Source organism: Accipiter gentilis, chromosome 32, assembly GCF_929443795.1.
Source record: "Accipiter gentilis chromosome 32, bAccGen1.1, whole genome shotgun sequence".
Taxonomy (NCBI): Eukaryota; Metazoa; Chordata; class Aves; order Accipitriformes; family Accipitridae; genus Astur; species Astur gentilis.
In genome coordinates, this window is record NC_064911.1 from 4,737,264 (window position 1) to 4,759,063 (window position 21,800).

Here is a 21,800-nt window from a genome sequence, read left to right on the forward strand (position 1 = left end):
ATCATCAAGATGAGGTCGCTGCTTCAGGTTCAATTGAGGAGTCCTGTCTCTTCAAGAATTCTCTTAAATTACCTTCCCAAGTTTAAGGTGATTCTGGGGATCATGTGGGACTGTTCAGATATTCTGATGATACTACTGGACAGCACCAAATTTCATAAAATTCTTTGAAGTAGAAGAGAATGATCTGAATGAAAAATGCTTGAAAGATATTAACTCTAGAATGGCTTACAAATCTGTTAATGTACACATTGTATTAAGGTGTGGTCTAGCTTAAATTTTCTAACATTTTAATGTTAGTGATAACCTGTAAACCTGTAACAAGAATGCTGTAAAACAGATTCACAGGTCTGTAAAGTGAGATGCGAACATCAGTGGTGTTCACACATTGGAACTCATGCTAGCACAAAACTACCTAAAACAGGAGTACACCATAATATACATTCCTTTAGAAATGCTGGTTTATCTCCAGTATGCCAGGGAAATGCACACTTTGGTTAGTTGATATGCTAGCTGTTACAAATGACAGAGTGCCCCTTTTTTAAATTTTTTTTGTAATTTTTCTCGCCCTTTTGCAGATAATAAAGCTAAATATTGAGACATATGCAGAATCCTGTTAAATGTGGAGTTTATTTGATTATGATCTTTGTGAACAGGCACAAAGTATTAACTACTAGTTGAATAATTTCTGAAATATAAATTAAAAAAGAAGAGCTGAGCTATTTGACAAATTTAAATAAGTTGCTGGCTGAGTACAAGAATGAAATAAAAGAAAATTTTAGGATGAATATAATGGAGAGAACCTGACAGCAAGGCTAAGTAGATAGAAGTCTTGTGTCTCAAGGCAAAATACTAGAAGCCCTGTGACTTGGCATAAGGAAAACATCAGACAAATAGAGGAAATTATATATTTAAATAAACAGTCCTGCTGCTTTAGAGAATTAAGAAAACTGCTCTGTTATAATTGAACAGAAGCAGCTGTATTCTGAGAACCAGTCAGAGCTGATGAGTTTCACAGTAAGGAAACAGAAAATAGACTGCTGGAAGCAGTCCTGTGGTGCCAGAAGGGCAGCCTAAATGGCCGAGGATGCTTTTTATTTTTCTTATCCTTTCCAAGATCTTTGTGTTCCTAACATCTCAGTGGTACTATAAGGATATCACCATTGGCTTTCTCTTGAATTAGAGAGATGTGATGACCATGTCTGGTGCTAAATTAGAAAAGAGTGCCTTTTTCAGGCTTCAGGTAGTGGAACTTAAAATGTTTCCCAGACTTTCTGTCCGTTGATCAGTTCTGGTGGAAAGGATACTTTTCAGAACAGGTTGGTGAGGGTGCAAAATGCAATTTTTATAAATGTGCAACAGATTTGGTGCTTTTGTGGGGAAAAAAAAATATAAATATGAAGCAAAAGAGAAGTGTCAATAGAAAGCTAACATCCTTGAAGTGTTTGACTTTTTGCTAAAATTTTAAATTTTTCCAAACTTCTACTGTTGAACACTTCCAAATAAAAGTATCTTGAGTACAGTTCCAGGCAAGTTATACTGTTCTCAGTTTGCACTGCTGTGCTCTGCCCTCCCTGGTGTGATCCTGACTCCTCAGTCAGCTTACTGAGAGAGCAGTGCTCTTAGGAAACTCTTTGGGGTTTTAAATCTTGAGCCAATTTGTTGAGGTCTCAGCTGAACACCAGTACAGAGGCACAGGAGAGAGGGGCAGGACCATGGCAGGACTGGTTCGGATCAGCATAGTGTCTTGGAACTATACTGTGACATGTGTAGTGTTCGTAGTGGTTTATGCATAGCTTATGTTTTGCTTAAACGTTACCAGTGCGATAGACCTCTTCCTTTATCTTACAGTGTGCCAAGTAATTGGCATGTATGACTACACTGCACAGAATGATGATGAGCTAGCGTTCAATAAAGGCCAGATTATAAACGTCCTTAACAAGGAAGACCCAGACTGGTGGAAAGGGGAGGTGAATGGACAAGTGGGTCTCTTTCCATCCAACTATGTGAAGCTGACAACAGACATGGACCCAAGCCAGCAATGTAAGTGAGCCTCTCTGCTGCCATGCTATGATTATTTGTGTAGTACTTTAAGATGAAACATGCAGCATTGCTGTGATTCTGCTGTGGTTTGCAGAACTCAAAGCTTCACCACTGCTGCACTTGTCAAAGTCTCTTTGAAGACCTTCTGTAATGCAAACCTTATTTTATGTTTGTTTTATTTTTAGTTCCCATCCCCTTTGTAGCATGTTACCCTTTATCATTTTTGCACCATGCTGTTTACATGCCTGACTCATTTTCCTAGCTTGAATTTGCTCATTGTTTTGTTTTGCTTATGTGTTGTTTTCCTCCTTTTTCTAGGAATCATATGTTGTCCATCCCCCACTCAGGCTTGAAAGTCCTCAAAGAGACCCACTATCCCATATCACTGCCCAGAGGGATGATGGGAGATGCAGCCTTGATCATGTGGCTTCCAGCATGATCATCTACTGCCTTCTGAGTAGAAGAACACACTGCAGAGCAGTTTACCTCATTTTACATTAGTTGCATGTAATCGCAATGTTTGAGTTAATTACCTACAGATATAGACGCAAAATTAAAATGAAACAAAAACAAAAAAAACACAAAAAAATCAGAGGATAGTGGGTCCTTTTGTGGCTTTCAGAGTTACCAAACTAATTTTTCCACCTTTGCACAGGTGCTTTCAGTAGTTTTAAAGTTATTTTTAAATATGTATTTTAGCCTTTTAAAGGAGAAGTATAAATTAAATTTCTTCATTGCAATTTTGTTTGTGCAAAAAGACCCACTATCAAGGAATGCTGCATGTGCTATTAAAATTGTTCCAAATGTCCATAAATTTGAGACTTTATGTATCTTTCTTTTTTATTGTTCACTTGTCCAGTGTTGTCAATATGTCGTCTTTTTTTTTTTCTTTTTTCTTTTTTTTTTTTCTTTTTTAAATTACAAAAGAACAGAAGGAGTTAAATCAGTTTAAGGAACTTTAAATGTGCCCAATTACAGATAAGGTATTTTGTTGTAGTTATTGTACTGTATGTATCAGGTGTTCCTTGTTGAGTGTGTAATACATTGCGGAGAGAAGAAATTAACTTCCTTCCAATGCAAGAGATATTAACCTTGCATAATGATGTTATCCCAGTTATGTTAATTTTATTTTGCACATTACTTGTAGCTGCATACAGTTAGAAAACACCCTGGTTTGTGTTTGTCTCAGATGTTTCATTTTTTGCATTTTCGTATTAGAAATCAATAGAATGCTACATTCATGTGGGATTTGAGAATTAACTTCTTTATTTTCATCTTGGTTACATGAAGTTTCATTTCTCATTTTTGCTTTCTTATGACTATGGAACAACACATTTTGAACAAGTAATTTTCCTGACAAGAAAGAATGTATAGAAATATCTCCCTGCAATTAATTTCCAATGTTTACATTTTTTTAAACTAGACTGTGGAATTTATACAAATTAATATTAAATGGAGCTTACAGTCAAGTTTATGTAGTAGGTGTGCTGTAGCTAAGCCATGATTGTCTTTCCAGCATTAGTTGCAAGCTCTTGATGAAATGCCTGGTGCTGTCAGTGCAGAAAACCCTCTCTTCCCAATGCCTCAAGCACAATATGGCCGTTCTACTAATTACTTTGCCATTTAGTTATGTTCTGGTTTATGTATTTCATTTATTTCTAAATTTCATGCTGGCAGTGTTGTAGTGTTTCTAATCCTACCCCATCTCCCTCCTTCTGACCCGTCATGCGGTGCAAAGAACAAGTGAAGCTCCTTATTCAATTGCACTTCAGTATTTCATCAGTATGAATGTAAATTATATAAATATATAAAAACCTGCAGCTTTAACAACTGTAATACAGCCTTTAAAATTAGTTACATGTATAGATAATTAAATTCTTCATATAAAAGATAGACTAAAATGTGTTTGTTGTCTTGTTGCTGTGTACACACAGAGTTCACTAAGTGGCGTTAATACATGTCATGAGTTTGCCACCAGAACAGCCTGAAGCCCACCTGTTTAATTTCAGAATGACACTTGTCTTGTTTCTTTGAATATTATTTGAATATAATTACTCAGATTGATCATGATTATCTGCAACCTTTTGCACCTTTCTTTCTCTACTCAGTGGTTTCTACATGTTACAAATCAGTTGATATTTTTTGACACTATATTGGTAGATGAATTAAGTATTCTTTGTTGTTTTACCATGGGTTTATGTTGACTTAGGCTCTGTGTTTTATGCCAGAAGCTCTAGTCTTAAAACATGCAAAATTGCACAGATTTTCTTTCCTTTTATGGTAGTATTTAACATGCACAATTTTTTTCCTTTACCACTTTGCCATATAAAAACCAAAAAAGAAAATTTTCTTCTCCATCATAGCCACTTGCTAAAAAATATGCTGTCTGGTATATGACAGAAATTGAACAGAATGTAATACCTGTAAATTTCAGTGCCCATTGTTTTGCTTACTGAGGATGATGTAACCAGATTTTACTCCACTATTTCAATATTTTGTGCATTAAAATGTTATTTTAATGAAAGGATATCTCCATTTTCCCATAATGAGCTGTTGTGTTGAAAGATTTATAACTTGACTAAAAGCATTGTCCTAAAGGACATTTTGGTTTTTATGTCTTCAGGCCAGAAACATACTTTATCTATATATTGAAATATTGGCAATACTTTGGAAATAGAGGATTCAGATGCTGCTTTTTTTTCCCCATTACTTCAAGTGAGAAGAAAAAGAACCCTATTATAATAATCTGCAGGCTACATGTTTTCTAACATGCTTCTTAAAAATGCTGAAAGTGATGTCTCATAAAAGATCTTCAAAATCACGGCACCCTAAAAGTTCCTGGGGTCAGTTTTCCAGTGAAGTGAAAAGAACAGCCTGAAGTTGTCCCTCTGTAGACACCCACCTACCCACATTTAAAATGTCCTAGACAAAGATATTCAAACCATTGTGGCTTATATTGACATACATTGTTGAAATACCTATAATGTTTATTTACTCAGTTTTTAAAGTTCTTAAGTGTACTGCTATAGCTTGGCATGGTAGTGTTTAATCTTCCTCATAATCAGTGATTTCCCCTGAGTAGCAGGAAACAAGATATTGCACTTACTCTTTCTTACCTGTCTGGATTTTTGTTTATATATATATATTTATGAGAAAGGGAGTATGAAAGCAATTCTTTAATAAAGAAAACTGATTATTTCCATCAAAAAAGAGTAGTTTTCCAGGGTTGTGTCTCAATCCAGTTTTGACCCTTTCTGCTCCTTCCTGGTTCATCTGAAAAGACCTTTAGCCTCCTAAGGCATACGGTCCCCTCCCAAAGCCACAGATCCAGACTGCAGCAAGCAAACCTGTTTCCAAAAGAACGCTTGCCTCTTGTGATGGAAATGTGCCCACACTCTTGTTTCTTCGGTCCTTGAATTTGTGGCTGCAAAGGCAACATGAATCCCAGTCAAGGCTGAAACAAGACTTGCATAGTCAAAAATAAGAAACCATTCACATGATTTTCGATTTAGTCTGTATTTTAAGTTAACATTAAGCAAAAGAGCAGTCTCACTGCTGCCTAGTCAATTGAATGCATTCCTTATATTAACTTTCGTGTGCCAAGTACCTTCTCCCTTTGCACAGGAGCTGTCACTTGGGGGATGTAGAGGAGACTGGATTTAGAGACCACTCCAAGTGGTGGTGGGCTTTTTTGTTCACAGTTTTTCTGCTTACCTTGAGAAGAATGTCCTCTGTATTCGGCTGCTGAGAAAGATTTCCCATGGATGTTCTTTTGGGGAATTTGTTAATATCAATTCCAGTACTTTAAATCTGTCCAAGACATCTCGGAGTCTGAAATGTGGGTTTATCAAGAACACTTCGCTTTATATTCAAAATCCGTTTTATTTAAATCTCAATTCTTTTGGCACTTCAGTGGTATCTCTTTCAGTCCCAGTGAGCTCACTGAACACATTTTAAAATGGCCTATTACCATAACCTTCCAGCAAGGCAGCAAAGTAACTGCATGTTCTGGTTTTGTTATCTGGTTTTAAAGCAGTTCTTTTTAGTTCTTTGTGATTATTGACTCCAGCTATTTAACTTCTTGTTAAATAGCTCCTTATATGCAGTCCTCTTCTGATTACAATAAATGGCTTATTTTTAACTTTTTTTTTAGACAACTTCAGTAAATCTAGGGACGACATATCTCAAATACTATTTAATCAGTTGAATTACAAGCTAAGTGCATGTACACAGACAACTGGATAACAAGCTGCTGCTTAGCTAAATAGAGCTCACTACAGTGACCTTTTGATTCCAGACCCTGAAAGAATGTTTTCAGAAGGTTGTCCTGGATGCAGTTAAAAACGTAAATTATTTTCACAAAGACTTCATTTCCCGCATGTAGACTTTATGGGCTTTTGTACTTGTTGTTTGATAGCTTGCAAAGGAGTACTTTACCATGAATAAGGAGTCATTTTGAGTTATTGTCCATGTGAGGAGAAATCGTGAGAGTTATCTTAACTATCTGGCATAACCTAGTAACATTAACAGTGTGTGTAAACGTAACTCTGATACACGGGACAAATTTCTATAGCTCGTTACTGCAAGTTTCACAGTGTTTTGTTCCCCTCCCCTTTCCATACGTCTTAATTTGGAATCTTCTTTAAAAAGAATAAAATCTGAGAAGTAACCCTGTAGCCCTCTAGTGCTCCTGCTCAGCACAAAAATTCAGATTGCAATGTCTGCGTAGAGTCGGAAACTAATTTGAATCAAACCTGTAACTCTTCTTCTGTAACTTTTATTAATCCTGTGAAGCAACACAGAATAAGAAGTCTGATTTTAAAACAAGTTTAATCTTGTTTAATTAAGCACTTCATAGAAAAGGTAGCTGTTAGTGTCTAAAGCTGGAAAGATGTTTATAACCGAGATAGCTGTCCTACAGCAAGTGGGCGCAGAGCTTTTAGAAGGTATTGGATTCCCTGTGGCCTTGATGACAGCATTTAGCTCCATTTTCTAGCACAAGTTTCTCATTTGTTTCTTCGTGCCCTACCTACCTTTTTGAGTCTGACCCCTCGGTAGCAGCTGGCCCTAGCAGCAAGAAGGAAGCTCTGTGCCTATATGCCATTCGGTTCCTGACTTCTGCATTTGGTCTGTCCAGGTACCAGCTTTCACCCACAGAGTGCTGATCTGATGCTGCCGGCTCAGCTGAGTGCCCACCAGTGGACAGCTGTGAACTGGTGCCAGCGCTAGCGGAGTGCTAGTCTGAACTGGACGCAAATCAGTGTCACAGATAAAGGTTTTCTGTGCCCTGGCCTAGATGTCTGAAACTGGATTCATGTTTTTCCATCACACTCATCTCTGCCAAATGCAGTTTTCTCTGCTGAATTGTTTCATATGTTGGAGTAATTGTGGGTCCAGATGAGTGTTACGATCATCTGGTTTGATTCCTTCACTTTAATTTTTTTTGTGGCTGGGGGGAAGACCTGAGGCCAGGAAAGATGGTGGCTGGAGGTCTGCCCGAGAAGGTGAAAAAAACAATAAAATGTTGTTTGAACTTTTAGAATACTACGTTTAGTTACCACATTTATGGTTCCAAGTGAAGTACCTGTACAGCGTCTTTATTTTTGCAGAAGACCACGTAAAATTGGACTGTGCAGTTCCTTCTGCTTGGATCTGTGGCTGATGCTCTTGACTGATTTGCTGTTACTGTGCAGTAAGTGGTCAGGGGCTCAAGATAGGTCCTGAGTCATAATTCAGAGGTGAGATTTAAAGTTACCTGATGTGATGTTAAACAAGTCCAGGAGTTGGTTAACTCTGCCAATTTATATTTTTAGATGCATCCATGCTGTCACATGTAGGATTTTATTCTCCCCAAGCAGATTCTGGAAAGGCAGTAGTAGACATGTTCTGTTTTTTTCTGAAAGGACTTAGTAGGTTTCCTTCCCAACTGCCTCACCTGTTGTCTTCCCCCCCTTCCCTTGATTGAAGATGAAAACTTTTTTTTTTTTTTTCACAGAAGATAAGGTATTAACCTAAAACACTGCATAAACATTTTGCTATTGCAAAATGAAGATGGTGGTAGTGTATCACAAGTGTATGTTGTTGAGGACTACACTCCAGCATGTTCTAAAATTAAGAAAAAAAAAAAAAAAAAAAAAAGAAAATGAAAATTGTTATGAAAGATCCTTGAGTTTGTTGCTTGGCCTGTGTGGATTGGCAGTGGCAATCTGTCCACCTGATAACAGCTGACTGGTGCGAACAGGAGGAGGAGGCACATGTGTTAGTGGTGACTGGTCTTGGCAAAAACGAAGTAAGGCTTAATATTTTGCAAGTGGCACTTGCCAGACTTGTTTCTAGATCCTAATTCCATCCATCTCAGAGGGAAATGCTCAGCTCTAACAATAAACGGACATACTAGTCCAGTTGAGAAATTCTAAACATGCTGAAATTGTTGAAAACAGCTGTGAAATGGGATTTTGCATCACAGAAGCTTGAGATGGAGAGATCTGTTTGATTACCAGACTCTGTGCTGTCCTCAGCAAAAGCTTGAGATAGTTATGGGAGATTAGTGGTTGCATCTGAAGCTAGTTGATACGAAGACTGAACAGTGAATGCTGTAATTCATCTGAGTGAAGGAATGCTATTATGGTGTGCTATTCCTCCCTGCTTAAGGTTTTGGAGGAAAAGTGTGACATAATTTTTTACTGTTTCTGGTTCCCTATAACAGAACAGATTCCTGTCTACTGTGATCTTGTCATTACATACTGGGCCAGCATGAGGTTTTCAGTGAAATCTGGCAGTTACGTTGTTTAGAAAATCTCCCCAGATTAGAAGAAATCAGAAGTTGTGCCTATGTACATAGATTAGTGAATTCCAGAGCATAACCTTCCTTATGAAAAAGCAACATCTCTTGCACATTGCTTTCAAGCTTAGTGGTTAGCTTGTAAAACCCATATTTTCAGGGCTGACTTTGTAAGGAAAAGGAGCAACACGTTTACCTCTTAGAATGATATTTGAAAATTTTTTTTTACGTTTCTGGAGTCCCTTAATCCTACAGGTCCTATGGTGATAGGAGGAGGTCAAAGCATGGATTTCTAGTTACAGCATTTGTACCTTGGTTCTGTAAGTCCAGACAAGAATAACCAGTCTGGTGAGTGTGTGCAAATGCCTCTGCTTGGGGTCGTACTGATTATTCAGTTAAAGGGCAGAAATTTGCATATTTACAGTACTGTGAACATACCAAGTTAACTCTTGTGATTTCCCCATTCTTTTCTGAGTTTACTAGATTGTAGCTAAGGATTCAAATTCAGCATCTTCCAGATGGGATCCAACACTCTACTTTCTCAGAGCAGGAGAGAAAATATGAAAGAATGGGACACTCAGTAACTGAGACGACAAATACCGGTGCCTGCTTTTAAGTAGCTGAATGGCTGCATGCTTGAGGGACTATCTGTGTGCTTTAAGTTAGAAACATTAACCAATTATACTCTGAGGTAAAGTCCTGTACTTTACCCGTGGCAGAGCTTTCTCATCTGTTGGTGGAAATGTCTGATGTCAAGTGCGCTTTCTAGCCCCTAGCAGGAATCTCTTTTAGCGAATGGAATTCATGAATGATATTACAGCTGCAAGTGGAATTTAGATGTTCATAAAAGTACTTTGCACAGTACTTTGGTGTCTGTGAAAAACTAGCTAAAGCCCTATGGCCTGACATTTCCACTTGGAAAGGAACCCAGTTCTTCTTTGGTGTTTTTAATACAAAGACAAGAAAAAATTTTGTACTTGTGCACCTCATGAAGAAAATACCCTATCAGAAAAGTGTCTCCTGCGTGTTCTGCTCAGAAGAAGGAAGCAGGCTATTTTCCCAAATACTTAGTGTCCAAAAGTAGACCATTTGTTGAAGTTCAGAGTAGCCCATTTACATCTGGCTTGGCTGGCTTTCAAGCTAGCTGCTACAGTATATTACAATTCAAAATGTTAAATGCTTCCTCTAAAAGGTTGGTGGTTAGAAACCACACTTCAAACCAAAGTCATCAGCATCTTTGAACAGTAAACTTCCCCAGTCTCTAGAGAAAAATAATTAAACACTTTGTTCACTTTTAATGAAGCTGATAGTGCATGGGGAGAACTAGTTCTGTTTGTTAGACCTGATAACTCGTTCTGTTTGTTAGACCTGATTTACCTGATAACTAAGAAAATGCTCTAAAAGCAGCCATTTATTAACACACACCCACACACACACACACACCCAGTCAAATCTATCATTACCTGTTAAGGAGCACAGATTAGTTGAAACAGTAGTTGAAGGTAGTCCATGGAAAACTTAATGGTGGTACATGTGGACCTTGCTAGTGGCATAGTGCAGAATCAGCTCCTGAGTTACATTCAGGACGCTAAAAATGCAGTAAATCCTATCTAACTATTGACTTTATATGCAGAGAACTGAAAGAGTTGTCAGGGGTGTTATGTGATTAGGAGATGTAGTGGTTCACTTTGTGAAAGCATATGTGAACATCTGATCTAAAAACATCCCTGTCAGGTCTCAGTAGGTTGGTGTCATTGTTGATGCTGGTACACAATGTAAAAAACCGCCTTGACCATTTTAAAGCCTGTGAAGTGAAGGTGCCCTTGAACATTTTTCAGTCAGAATTTTTTCCATAAGGAGAGTTTGTTTTAATGGGGAATATACTGAATTTGCCCATACTTTGCTGAAGAGTTGGGGAAAGAATTAAACTGAAGAATTTTGATTGTGTAGAAATAGTTGTAAATACCGCATTTTTAAAGCAAAATGTTTTCAACCTGTTTGAAATCACCTTTGCTTTTTGAAATGCATTTTATTTTATGCAGAAAAGTAATAAAAATAGTTTTAAAAGTGAAACAAGAAGAAAACATTGTGCCTGCCAGTCTTAGGAGAATTTAATTAAGCTCAGCTTAAAAATACTGGCTTACAGAAAAAATTGTAATTAAATGTTCTGTTCTAATTCAGAATAGAAAATAAAATTTGGATTCTAGAATTTACACAAAAGTTCTAGCATCTACACAGGATAAACACAAGGGAGGTGTTTTGCAAAAATTAAAGGACAAAACTGATGGAAGACGAGTTCTTCATTACAAAGTTTTCCCATGCTTTTAAAGATGAAGGAGAGCGATAACCCCTTTGGCTTGGCCTATACGTCAGTGAACTCTGTGGAGCAATCTCCACTGACCTTCGTGTGTTCTGGCTCAAGTCCTTCAAGTATTTAGAAGCAATTTTTAAATTGAAGTGTGAGGAAGTAAATAAGCTCTGCATTACTTTCTTGATTAGGATGCCTACTTTGACTAGAAGGATAAAGGCAAACCTTGAATTTAGAGTATCAATAGGATGAGGGCTTATATATAATTCCAAAGTGCCCATCAGAGCATTAAGGTCACTATAGCACTCTTTCCTAATTCTGTTCCCTTATAGGATAGCTCTACATTTTCTTTGGCAGTAATACCAGATGAAGTCTTTGCCCCCTTTTTTATTAACAGCCATCCATTGGGAGATTTGTTTTACAGTGTGGCTCCAGTTGATTGACACAACTAAAGGGGACAGCGAACTTCAGAGTGAGGTTGGAAATGGGCAGGTAGCAGTGAGGGGGTCTTTAAAGCTTTGCCACCAGAGAAAAGTTAGCACTCAGAAATGCCCTTGATTATTTTTTTTTAAAAAAAAAAGGTGTTAAGTACAATGTTTTGAGTCACTAAGAGACGAAGCATTGTTAGCGTTGTGCCATTGTGAATAATGATTAAGTGAACTGAACAGGCAGTGGTTACTGTTCATTAGGTGTTACTTGAACTGCTACAGATCTAAATCAATTTGCAAATGACCGCAAGTAAAATCTGGGATCCTTTTGTGTTTTCCAGGGTGTGCGGACTTGCATCTTCTGGATATGTTGACACCTACTGAAAGAAAAAGGCAGGGATACATCCACGAACTCATTGTCACAGAAGAGAACTATGTAAATGATCTGCAGTTGGTCACAGAGGTAAGAGGGCTCAGCAGCTTTAGAAGCAGGTTTTAATCACTCATCTTGTTAAAGTAAAACAATAATTTCACTGTGCCAACTCATTTTATATCACTGCTGTGTTTGACTTCCTAGGGATGATCTGTATTACATTTTCACATCTATGTCTATATAGATATATAAATATATTTGCATGTGTGTATGGGTGCAACTAATGTTAAGCCCTTGTGTTACCATCACCAAAACAGTGATGTTTAAAGTATCATTCTAGTAAACCCTTTTTGCTCCTGATTTTGAATGTTTATTTCTTGTGTAGAAGTTCTTAAAGCGCATTTTCCACATTCACAGTGGCACTCAGTTATCACTTACTGTGATTTTCTTTAAATGTTACAAGGTGCATCTCTTGTGTGGAAAAAAAGGGAATTAGTACAGGCAACCGACAGACAATTCTTTTGACAGAAAAGGAAAGCCCTTTTTTTGAAAAAGAGGTCAAGATATTAAAACGTGAGATGCTATGAGATAAATCAGAACTTCCATAAAAGAGTCCAAAGTAAAATGTGTTTTCAGTTACATTATCAAAGTAATCCTGGGATATTTTGCAGGACACCTCTGACTAAAATTTCCACGTTTCAAACAGATTATCCAGGTCATAATTAACACCACCAACACAGATTTAGAGTATTCTTTTTTAAAGCCATACACTGCTCACAAACATATTATCAGGGAGCACTATGGATCTCTAGGGCACAGCGCATGTTTGAAGTCTGTTCCACTGAGTCTGATGTAAAAGTTTTCTCACCTCCAGACTAAGGATATAAGCATCATCAGTCTTAGTCACTTTGATTATACTTACCGTATACTTTCTAAATTGCTTAATTTTCTGAATCTATAGGTCTTCCAGAAACCACTAATGGAATCTGAGCTGCTAACAGAAAAGGAAGTTGCTATGATTTTTGTTAATTGGAAGGAGCTGATTATGTGCAATATAAAACTACTGAAGTAAGTGGGTTTTTTTCCCCCATACTTAGCAACAACAAAATCATGGGCCTCTCCCCCCGCTTCTCCTTTTAGCTGCATGAAAATATTTGCCACTTATGCAAGTAGTAACCAAAAGGGCTATGCGTTTTTCCTTGTTGGAAAATGCAAAATATTAACAGTGTTTGCTATGACGTACTGTTGTTGTTGAGAAGAGTCCAGCAGTTCTTTGCTGACTCAGTATTTGCATTTACTTTGCTCTTGATGTACGTGTGCTCCAGAAGGCGAGATCAACCTCTCCTGAAAGATTAGTGCCTGCCAAGGCTACCCACAGTCCTGTCAGTAGACTTTTACTTCCTCTGTCACAGCCCATACACAGCTCCAGTCCTATTATCTGTCAGTGCAAAACTGGGCACAACAACCTCCTCCCTTATCAGTTAGCTGATGCATTCCTTCAGTTATTGTAGGCTTATAGCACCTGAATGACCTGTTTTGTGAGAAGCGGTGCCAACAAAGCCTGGTTTCCTATGGATTTGTGTGCAGTGTACCCTACACCTTTCCTTCCAAAGTCTCCAACTACTGCAACCCCAACTCTCTACCATGAAACTCCACGCAGTGCAAGTATCCTTATTTCTCCATTCTCTGTGGCCTCTGATGGATTCAGTTTCTTCCTACTTGCAGCCTTCTCGCCTATCCCTACTGCTTCAGCAAGACACAGTAAATGCTGTGGCTGGTTTGGAGGCACATGCACGCAGGTTGCTCATGTGGTCATTGCCAGAGAAACCGAGTGAGGATTGAGTTAAAACTGCATCTTCGTAAGCAAGAGGATTAATAAAGTTCCTTTTTTTGCTACTGAGCTGCTGATTTTGGTTGAACTTACTGGGATTTTATAGCTTTTGAGATAGCTCCTTTTTTGTAAAATGTATTTGAAAATGGCCCACAAGTTGAAAAGTTTTGGCAGTAATAGGTCAAATGCAGGCAGCTCAATGACAATAAACCTCCTTTCCTTAGGAAACCTGGCTAAAAACTAGAAGTAGCTTTGAGCTTAAAGTAGTGGTAAGGTTTTTATCCCTCATTCATAGGCATATGTGTTACTCTCTCTCAAAACGAATAGAAAAAGAATTACATTCCTTTTTATATTGTATCTGATCTGGCATTGCATTATGTTAATGTCAAATTTAACAGTTCGGGTACCACAAGAGGGAAAAATGTTGGCTGAGGGTGCAATCTTGATTATTGTATTCTTACAATAGGCAATAAATCTTGTGGCTGATCTATTTCTTATTCAGGGGTCTCTTTTTTTCAATAATGAATAAGAATCAAACCATTTATTTCATAAATGAGAAATCATTCTTTAGTGGTCTGCTTATAAAACACACATGACTTTTTCATGTTTAGGGCTTTGCGTGTGCGTAAGAAGATGTCTGGAGAGAAGATGCCAGTGAAAATGATTGGTGACATACTGACAGCTCAGCTGCCACACATGCAGCCTTACATTCGGTTCTGTAGCTGCCAGCTCAATGGGGCAGCGCTCATCCAGCAGAAGACAGATGAAGTCCCTGAGTTCAAGGAGTTTGTTAAAGTAAGAGAAGCAGCAAGCGCCATGATTTTTGTACACTGTAAATTTAGCTCATCATTTTGATAATTTGCAAAACAATCTCCAACAGTGCCCTGTGTCGGGCTAGAATGAAGAGTCCTCAGACTTAAGCACTCATTGAAGGAATACATTTTGTCAAACAACTATAGAGCCATGAAATACTTTGTTTAATAATGGTTTTGCTGTAAAATGCTGGGACAGTAAGAAGAGGCCCTTCTCTTGTACAGGCAAGGCAGGTAAAAAAAATATGTTGTAAAAACCGCAAGAAATTCTGTAGCACTGACATTGTGATCTAAGAACAGATTTAGCTGAGGCATGGTGTTCATTTGTTGCCTTACCTTTTCCTTTCTTGGAGGAGCTCATTTTGCAGGGTTTTAAACAAACTGACTAACACCATTTTACCTCTCTAATGTTTCAGAGGTTAGCAATGGATCCTCGCTGTAAAGGAATGCCACTATCAAGTTTTCTACTAAAGCCTATGCAACGGGTAACAAGATACCCACTAATAATTAAAAATGTATGTTCTTTTGCAAAGATGATGTTTTTGATGCTGCTTTGCTTATAGCTTAATTACAGGGTAGTTTCCCTATTTGTGTCAAGCTTTGTCACTGTTAGATATCTGATGTGCTAGGGAACATGGGGCACCCTTTTATATTTGATCACACTAGAGAAAATGTGGTGACTCATTTGGCTTCAGGAGAATGACTCGGTATTTCCATTAGAAAGAGAGGTGAAACTTGCACACAAAGAACCAGAAGGCAGTAAATGCTGAATGAAAACTTTAAAATTCAGATAACAGGAGTAAGGGGTCAATCTTATGCTCATCTTTGCCTTTTTCCACAGTGTCGTTTCCTCCCCATAGTCTGGTAAATGACTTTCAGTGTGTAAGCCTGAATGCCAAATTGTTGCAAGTCACCTTACTACGCAGCTTACATTGCTGGATAACTTACAGCCCTTTCCTAACTTTCATTTGTTGCCTAACGCTTACGATCCTGAATAATGCTATTGAACTTGGCCCAAGACTGTCACAGGAAAGAATTATAAATTGGATATTTGCATTTAAGAGATTCCTCAAACAGTCATGGTTATACTTCTGTATATGGCTGGAATTTGTATACTTATGTCCGAAGAGTGAGCAGTGTACTGATGCACAGGTTCTGCAGGCAGGCATTCATTTCAGCTGTTCACAAACAGACTGTGAGTTTGTCTCCTATTTTTCATACTTGTCAAGGAGGGAAAGAAATTTGGAACATACTGGCTGGCTTTCATGAAAATAAAGAAATAAAACAGAAATATAGGGCTGACAATATGAATGCATTTTAACTGCAGATAAGAGAAAAGGCTAATGTATTTTATTTATCTGTAGATAATAGAAAACACTCCTGAAAACCACCCTGACCACAGTCACTTGAAGCACGCTCTTGAGAAAGCAGAAGAATTATGTTCTCAAGTAAATGAAGGCGTGCGGGAGAAGGAAAATTCAGATAGGCTGGAGTGGATCCAGGCTCATGTTCAGTGTGAAGGCCTGTCAGAGGTAAACAAAGTGCTATCTAGAGTAACGCAAATGTGGGCATACTTCTCCACCAGTCGGGAAGAAACCATGGCTCACTTATGGCACTGCATCGGGGACAAACAGTGTAATTAATCAAGTCATATAATCTTCAATCCTTTATTTTCATCTTTCTTTGGCTTCCTTTCACTCCTGCACGTGATCCTTTTTGCTGCTCGTGTTATTGCCTTCTATATGATAAATGATGCTTTTGCTGCCTGGCTCTGGACTAGTATCAACTTCAATGCTGCAATTTCCAACTACGACTTTCCGGTTTGATAGCTCTTTATAATACAGAGGTTATTGTGCTGCCGTGTCCCATCCTGAAGCTATACCTGACCATTCTGGAGGGCTTTAAAACTCATTCACAGAAAATATTTTTTGTGATAAAACTGTGTGTACATTTTGAAAACTCGAGAATACTGATCAAGTGTCTCTCAAGACTTTATAGAGAGAATCACTACCTCCCATTACATACTGTTTTTTAAGGTAACATGCTAAGTTTCTCTACTGAAACTATAATGAAAATATTGTGTTGGTATGTCCTGCAAAAGCATGGAGGATATTTTGATGGCCTCCCTATTATTGGTGAAGATAATAGAGGCAGATAGGTCACAATTGATTTCCAAAGTATACATTGAGTTTTCAGTTCTAGAAGATAAAAAAGTAATAAGCACTGGTTGGTTTATAAACTGGAAAAAATTGCATTTCATCTTATGAAATCTAACTGTTTCAGGGGAAAGACATGTATGACAATGTCAGAAGGCTCAAAGATACATTCAGCTGTCTTACAACTACTACCTGAAGGAAGATGGCTGCTTTTATCTTCTGTACATGATGTCTGGCCCTAGAGCACCAAAACTATTACCTGAAAGACCAACTGGCTGCTTTCTGACACAGTAACGCCAGTAGCAGCAGCCTTGAATCTGTGGCAAGGAGCAATCAAGCCTTCCCCCAGTCTGAGGTGTTTCTAATCTGTAAAGGGAGCCGCTCCAGATCTAGCTGCCCGGCCAACTAGGATGGCAAGAACTGTACCATCACCTAGTGAAAATAAACATGAAAATCACACTTCAGGAAAGGGCAAGCCTCTACTCATCTGGTAACAACCTCCAGATGAGTCTTAAATTCTGCCAGTTCCAGCCTGTGGTCAACAGCTGTCCTCTAACTCCAGGTATTGTGGGTACATGAAGACAGGCTATCTGCAGTTCCTTTGGTATGTTTTAATGGCTGAAATTCAAACACAATTCAGAAATCCAGGCCTTGTTAAGAAAGCTCAGCATTTGGAGAGGCCACTTGCATAGCTACTACTAATCCCGGACAAGTCATCATCAGCTCAGTTCCACTCACGGAGATGCATGCATGTGGCAGAGAAACTCAAAAAGAGGCACAAATGCTTTTGGCTTCTCTCTGACTGTCCAGGCCATGCCCTGTGCAACTGATGGGCTGCCTTAAAGTTAATTTTCATGCGGCCTTTCTATGACTTGCACTGCTTATCATGCACAAGGTAGAGACATTGCTCATCATCCCTGTGACACAAATTGAAACCAATGTCAGGACTCAAAACTATATTTGATCTCTTTCAGGGGAACCTCGATTGTTTTACTTTATACAGTGCGTTGTTGTTCTTCTTCTACTTTTCGCAGCAACTCGTATTTAATTCTGTTACAAACTGCTTGGGACCACGCAAGTTCCTGCACAGTGGGAAACTCTATAAAGCCAAGAGTAACAAGGAACTGTATGGCTTTCTGTTCAATGATTTCCTCCTCCTGACTCAGATCATAAAACCTCTTGGCTCTTCTGGCACAGACAAGGTCTTCAGCCCCAAGTCTAATCTGCAATACAAAATGTACAAAACTGTAAGTACCACTCTAAGGTGACTAAGATGGTTATATGCTAACAGCACATATAGCAGGCAGCAGCTCCCATATTGGGTGTGTAAGCAATAGCCTTTATATAGAAGAGGTTTGAAAGCTTTGGCATATGCTGGGGGTTCCAGGGACTGATGGTGAGAAAGCTGGCTGTTTGCTTTAGCGAGATAAGAAAAGATGCTTTTGAAGTTTTGCTAAAACAGCCTCTTCAGCAAGAGGTCACATGTATCAGGGAGTGATGGGGAGAGTAGTGTTTGCTGCTCTTTGTGGGAAAGGAGAGATTGCTGTGCTTCATGAGGCTGCTTGCTTACTTCAGGAGAAGTGTTCCCAGACTCTGGAGGCACCTATATCTTTGATAATAAGAAAATTTTTAAAATTACATACCTGAAGAAAGATGGGAGGCAGGCAGAAGGGGAAAGGTACTGCAGCCACAAGATAAATCTGTTGTGAATTGCTCTGTCTTGAATTCATCTGTTCAGATATTGTGTGGTAGAACTCTAGCTTTGCCTAATGTTTTACAGCCCATTTTTCTAAATGAGGTACTAGTAAAATTACCCACAGACCCTTCTGGAGATGAGCCCATCTTCCATATCTCCCACATTGATAGAGTCTATACACTCCGGGCTGAAAGCATTAATGAAAGGTAAGTACCTGCATAGGCCGTGATAGTACTGAATTTGAAAAGTCTGGTGCAAATGTATATGATATACACATGCATAACAATCTTCAAGCAGTTTATCTTACAAAACTGGAGAATTCCTTCCACTTGAGAATATGGTGATACTCAATATATGAAAAGGAGGGAGAAATAATGATGTTTCCTGAATTCCGGTAAGACCAACAGCGAAATGGCTAGGAGGGCTGATATATAGGCCATATTTCACAACATTTTATGTTAGCATAAGGAAGCCAAAAGGTGCAATCCTATCTTCTTCCGTTAACGTCTGTTTGTTTGTGCCAGTACAATCATTTGTATGACTGTATCTTGAATGAGGTTGAGGAACAGGTCAGAATTAGAACTTGAAGCAAAACCCTACCAAACTAAACCCAGTTAGTTTTAATCTGGTTCAGTTCAGACTGAAACAGTCAAAGGAATGGCAACCTCAAAACCTCAGCTGGTGATTTTTATCTCTGGCAAGCTAACGGAGACAGGATTACACTGATTTATACTGAAAAGGTTTCTCTACACAAATGTACAGTCTTGAAAAATAACTTTTGTTAAAAAAGGAAAGCAAAGTGCAGCAAATGAGACCGAAGTGAAATGAAAGTGCAGCAAACCCCTCCCCCGTAGTATAGACATTGTGTTATGCCAGCTTGCAAATGTACGGTCCCTAAAAATTCTGATGCATAAAAATGTATAAAACACCTTTTCTCCCTGCCTGCCTGCCAGTGTTATTCATTATTATTTAGTTTTTCTTGCAAAATATTATACTTTTATGGATCCCATTAGTCCTTTGGGATGCTGGCTGTCCCGCTGTGCCACAGCATGAACAAGCATCATGGTTAGACCCTTGGTGAAGAAAATTGAGAGAGCCTTTTCAACTTAAGATCTGTTACACAAATCAGACTATAGCAATAACCATCTGTTCTGCATCAGAGCACTCACAGCAGTAGTCAGAAACATCTAAATTCTGCACCGCATTCCTCCTGCCTAGCTCAAGGAACTTCAGCGAGGTTCTTAGGCACACTCCGCTGAACCATCAGTGGAAGGAGCCAGATCTGCACATACTGAACGCCCTCTGGAGGTGCCTGCCTCTCCCCATTCACTACAGAGAGAACCCACGGGAACTGCTGTCCGAATTTGGGTGCTCTAGTCAAATGCCTTTACTTATATGGGATACAGCCTTTGACTTTCTTTTATGCCAGAATTCCTTACCAAATAAATGCAGCATTTTAGGTGAGATACCTCCAGGTTTTCATCATTCCCTTGCTTTTGACTAAGAGCAACAGAAATAAAACATTAGCATCAATGAGTGATTACTTTGCCCATTTAATCTTAAAAGACCTTTATGATCAAAGGCTTGGTATACTTCTGAAGCTGCTGTTTACCCTTCAGGGCTGAGCTGTAAGACAGAATTGTCCTTAAGTGTTTTGTTTTCTTGAACAGCTGTCTGTGCAGAATAGAGGTGAGTGTTCAGACCCAAATGCCAGTGCAAGTAGCTGCAATGCCCTGTAGAGCAGCAGCTCTTCATTTTGGGATCAGAAATGGATCCATAACTTCTAGATTCTCTCATTTTGCCTTGACTCAGGTCTCAGGCTCCATTCTATGTCATGGCAATTCTTCTAAACCCTTGAGGTCTCTTGGTACCCCTTCTTCCATGCTTTTTCTATGTCAGTCTTTCCACTGAGTCTCTTAAGTAGGAAATGATTTCCCAGAAGGGCCCATAGGAAACCATGATCATTCATCATCTGTGTACTCCGTGAGTTATGCTTCATGTGTCCCGAGGCTCAGAAGGATTTTGTTATGAGACCTCAGGGGTCAAGAAAAGTGGCCACCTCTGTAACATAGCTGACTTGTATCTACTGGCTACAAGAAATTAGTTTATTACAATAAAGCAAAAGGCTTGGTGAAAGCAAACCTGTTATCTATAACTTTTGGGTTCTCACCAAGTCCCTCTAGCCTGTGATTCTCTTGAGCTTTCTTTGTGTGGTAGGATCTGCTAGCTTGAGATGGTTAAATTTCTGCAGGTGCTATAAATTCCAGTAAGATCTCTTCCAGACAGACAGCTTCAGTGTAGCAGAGCCTGTGATGGGGCCAGAACCTTGGCTGGGAAGGAGGAACAGCTTTACTTTTGTCTACCGTGCTGCAGGGAGGAAAAATGGAAATGGTATTTTGCAACTTCTTTTTCCTTTCCTTCTGAAGGACTGCCTGGGTTCAGAAGATCAAGGCTGCTTCAGAACTTTACATAGAGACTGAAAAGAAGAAGAGGGAAAAGGCCTACTTAGGTACAGCATGGGATGTGGGGCTCTCATCTTTTGTGGAAAGATCCATGGGCAGGAAAATACCTTAACGACTTTTCTCTCTCCTCTTCTGTTTCACCATAGTTCGCTCGCAAAGAGCAACAGGCATTGGAAGGCTGATGGTGAATATTGTTGAAGGCATTGAGCTAAAACCTTGCAGGTCCCATGGTAAGTGCCTTGGGTTTTCATAATATGCTCTATGAAGAAGTCATTCCTATCTGTCAGACTAACTTTGAAGGAGGTTCTGTCCAAAACATGGTTTTGTTTAATGAAGCAGTTTTAATGAACTTAAAATATGCAAAGTGATTTTGTGCAGTTCAGTAGTAGTCATACAGTTGTCCTGCATTAAGCATGTTTCAGACAAACTTAGTTTCCACCACATAAGCCATATCATAAGTGATCATAAACCACGAAGTCCTGAAATGAAGAGTGGAAGGTGCTCAGTGCCTTGCAGACCTGTGTCCCTGTTCATTGTAATGGCAGTGAGGCCACAGTCTTTGCCCTGTCCATTGGCTGCTGGAGTAAAAGGATGTTTAGGGGGAAGATCACACACCTAAAACCACAATTACTCTTTTCTGTTTCCATCTTCCCAGGAAAGAGTAACCCGTACTGTGAGGTGACGATGGGCTCTCAGTGCCACATTACCAAGACGATACAGGACACCCTCAACCCGAAGTGGAACTCCAACTGCCAGTTCTTTATCAAAGATCTTGAGCAGGACGTGCTCTGCATTACGGTGTTTGAGAGGGACCAGTTCTCCCCAGATGGTACGTAGGGGGCTGCCACCCTTCCAAGGGTATGTTCAAATCTCCTGTTTTGAAGAGGTGCATGCCTGCTGAGGTGAATCATAG

General features: G+C 39.1%; 1 protein-coding gene across 6 annotated transcripts in view; it reads left to right on the top strand.

Annotated features, from left to right (window-relative positions):
• The window catches only part of ITSN1 (intersectin 1), a 143,226-nt gene that overhangs the window by 114,091 nt on the left and 7,335 nt on the right, over positions 1-21,800 (top strand). For 3 of the 6 annotated variants that reach the window (XM_049834911.1, XM_049834913.1, XM_049834916.1), the window contains 11 exons: positions 1,849-2,040; positions 11,899-12,020; positions 12,892-12,998; positions 14,373-14,556; positions 14,990-15,088; positions 15,938-16,105; positions 17,704-17,976; positions 18,510-18,631; positions 20,852-20,934; positions 21,034-21,117; positions 21,543-21,716. In XM_049834911.1, the coding sequence (XP_049690868.1) occupies positions 1,849-2,040; positions 11,899-12,020; positions 12,892-12,998; positions 14,373-14,556; positions 14,990-15,088; positions 15,938-16,105; positions 17,704-17,976; positions 18,510-18,631; positions 20,852-20,934; positions 21,034-21,117; positions 21,543-21,716 (1,608 nt within the window). Of the gene's footprint in view, positions 1-1,848; positions 2,041-2,358; positions 3,934-11,898; positions 12,021-12,891; positions 12,999-14,372; positions 14,557-14,989; positions 15,089-15,937; positions 16,106-17,703; positions 17,977-18,509; positions 18,632-20,851; positions 20,935-21,033; positions 21,118-21,542; positions 21,717-21,800 lie in introns of those variants that run through there. The other 3 variants (XM_049834914.1, XM_049834915.1, XM_049834917.1) reach the window with 2 other exon arrangements.